Genomic DNA, 1,633 nt, shown 5'->3' with positions numbered 1-1,633 from the left:
ACCAGGCCATGGAATAAGGTTAACTAATTAAAAATCTACCAAAGTAACGTTATTTTTATATAGTATATACTAAAAACCATTAACCATGTATATTGTAAAATATATAGCATAGGAAGCTTGGGAAAAGATGGGGAGACAGCTACCGTTGAGAATGTATGTGTCCAAAACTGTAACTTCAGAGGAACTACGAATGGGGCTCGGATCAAAACTTGGCAGGTACTTTTCTAATAATCTCTCATTAACTCATGATTTTACATTGTGTTTCTTTTTCTTGTTCTTTATAATATCTCCTAATATACATAGGGCGGATCGGGTTACGCAAGAATGATTACATTCCATGGAATAACTCTAGACAATGTAGAAAATCCAATTATTATCGATCAGCTCTACAACGGAGGAGATTCTGATAAAGCCAAAGATCATAAGGTACGTACCACAAATTTACTAACGTTGATCATAAAATTGTTTTAGATCAGAAAATGAAATATATATTTTTTTGGTTGTTTTAGTCGTCGGCAGTGGAAGTGAGCAATGTGATGTATAGTAATTTCGTTGGGACGTCGAAGTCAGAGTACGGAGTTGACTTCAGGTGCAGCGAGAGAGTACCGTGCACAGATATTTTCTTGAGAGACGTGAAAATAGCAACCGCATCATCAGGATCAGGACAAGTCGCACAAGGACAATGTTTAAACGTGAGAGGTGCGTCCACACTCGCTGTCCCAGGTCTAGAATGCTTAGCCCTTACCGCAAATATGTTGTCATCGCCGGAACAAACTTGCATGTTGGCACAATCAGTGCAACCAAGAACACAACCGATGCAAGATCCAATATGGGATTTTGAAAGCAGAGGGAAACGACTTATAGTTTCCAATACCGTATTATTTTCATTTATCTCTTTGGTTACATACAGTTTTAGATTATTAATGGAAAACTTCTAAAGTATATTATACAAGTGGAGATGATAAAGTAACCCTTGTTTTTATGCGTTTCGTCACCACATGGATTTCAAATTGAAGTGATTAGATATTAGTGAGAGTGGAAACAATATATCCGGATTCTTTAAACTATATCTATGTGGTCTGTATGACTGCATCATTAGAAAAAACTTCTAATTAAAAATCAAATTCCAAATTTAATTATCTAGGATTTTAGGCCAAATCAATTAGAGAATTAGCAATTATGATTAACCTTTTATCAAAGTAGTCTTGAAGTTTGAAGATATTTATAACCAATGCCATTAGTATTTATTATCCAAAAAAACAAATTAAAAAATGCTAACAATAATTAATATATCAAAAGTAAATCTTTGATATTAACAATGGATATGGAAATATTTTCATGGTTGAGTCGTTAAGTAAGAAACAAATTAACAAACAAAACAACGACATATTCTCCATATATTCTGCGACATATTAGAACATTGACTAAATCAAATTACCACCCATAAAAGAATATTACCTAATCGGATTTGGTAAGGAACCTTTTTAAAGGTATAAACGAAATATGAACAATACTTATATACATGTATCTAATCAGTCTTTACAATTAATTATCTACTAATTACAGTATAACCAAACATGATTTTATTTTTAAAGGTATAAACGAAATATGAACAATACTTATATACATGTAT

The 1,633-nt window shown here is 32.5% G+C and overlaps 1 protein-coding gene across 1 annotated transcript; it reads left to right on the top strand.

Annotated features, from left to right (window-relative positions):
• Positions 1-4: 4 nt before the first annotated feature.
• LOC104774265 (probable polygalacturonase At3g15720) lies at positions 5-982 on the top strand (the record flags this gene model as incomplete). The annotated part of the gene is made up of 4 exons (XM_010498909.2): positions 5-18; positions 108-216; positions 304-426; positions 510-982. Coding segments are annotated over 4 exons (675 nt in total), but the record flags the coding sequence as incomplete, so codon positions are not given.
• Between the last annotated feature and the right edge of the window lie 651 nt (positions 983-1,633).

Source organism: Camelina sativa, unplaced genomic scaffold (genome assembly GCF_000633955.1).
Source record: "Camelina sativa cultivar DH55 unplaced genomic scaffold, Cs unpScaffold02213, whole genome shotgun sequence".
In the NCBI taxonomy this organism is placed as follows: Eukaryota; Viridiplantae; Streptophyta; class Magnoliopsida; order Brassicales; family Brassicaceae; genus Camelina; species Camelina sativa.
The sequence above is the reverse complement of the archived record's forward strand: the minus strand, read 5'-3'. Positions and strand labels throughout refer to the sequence as shown.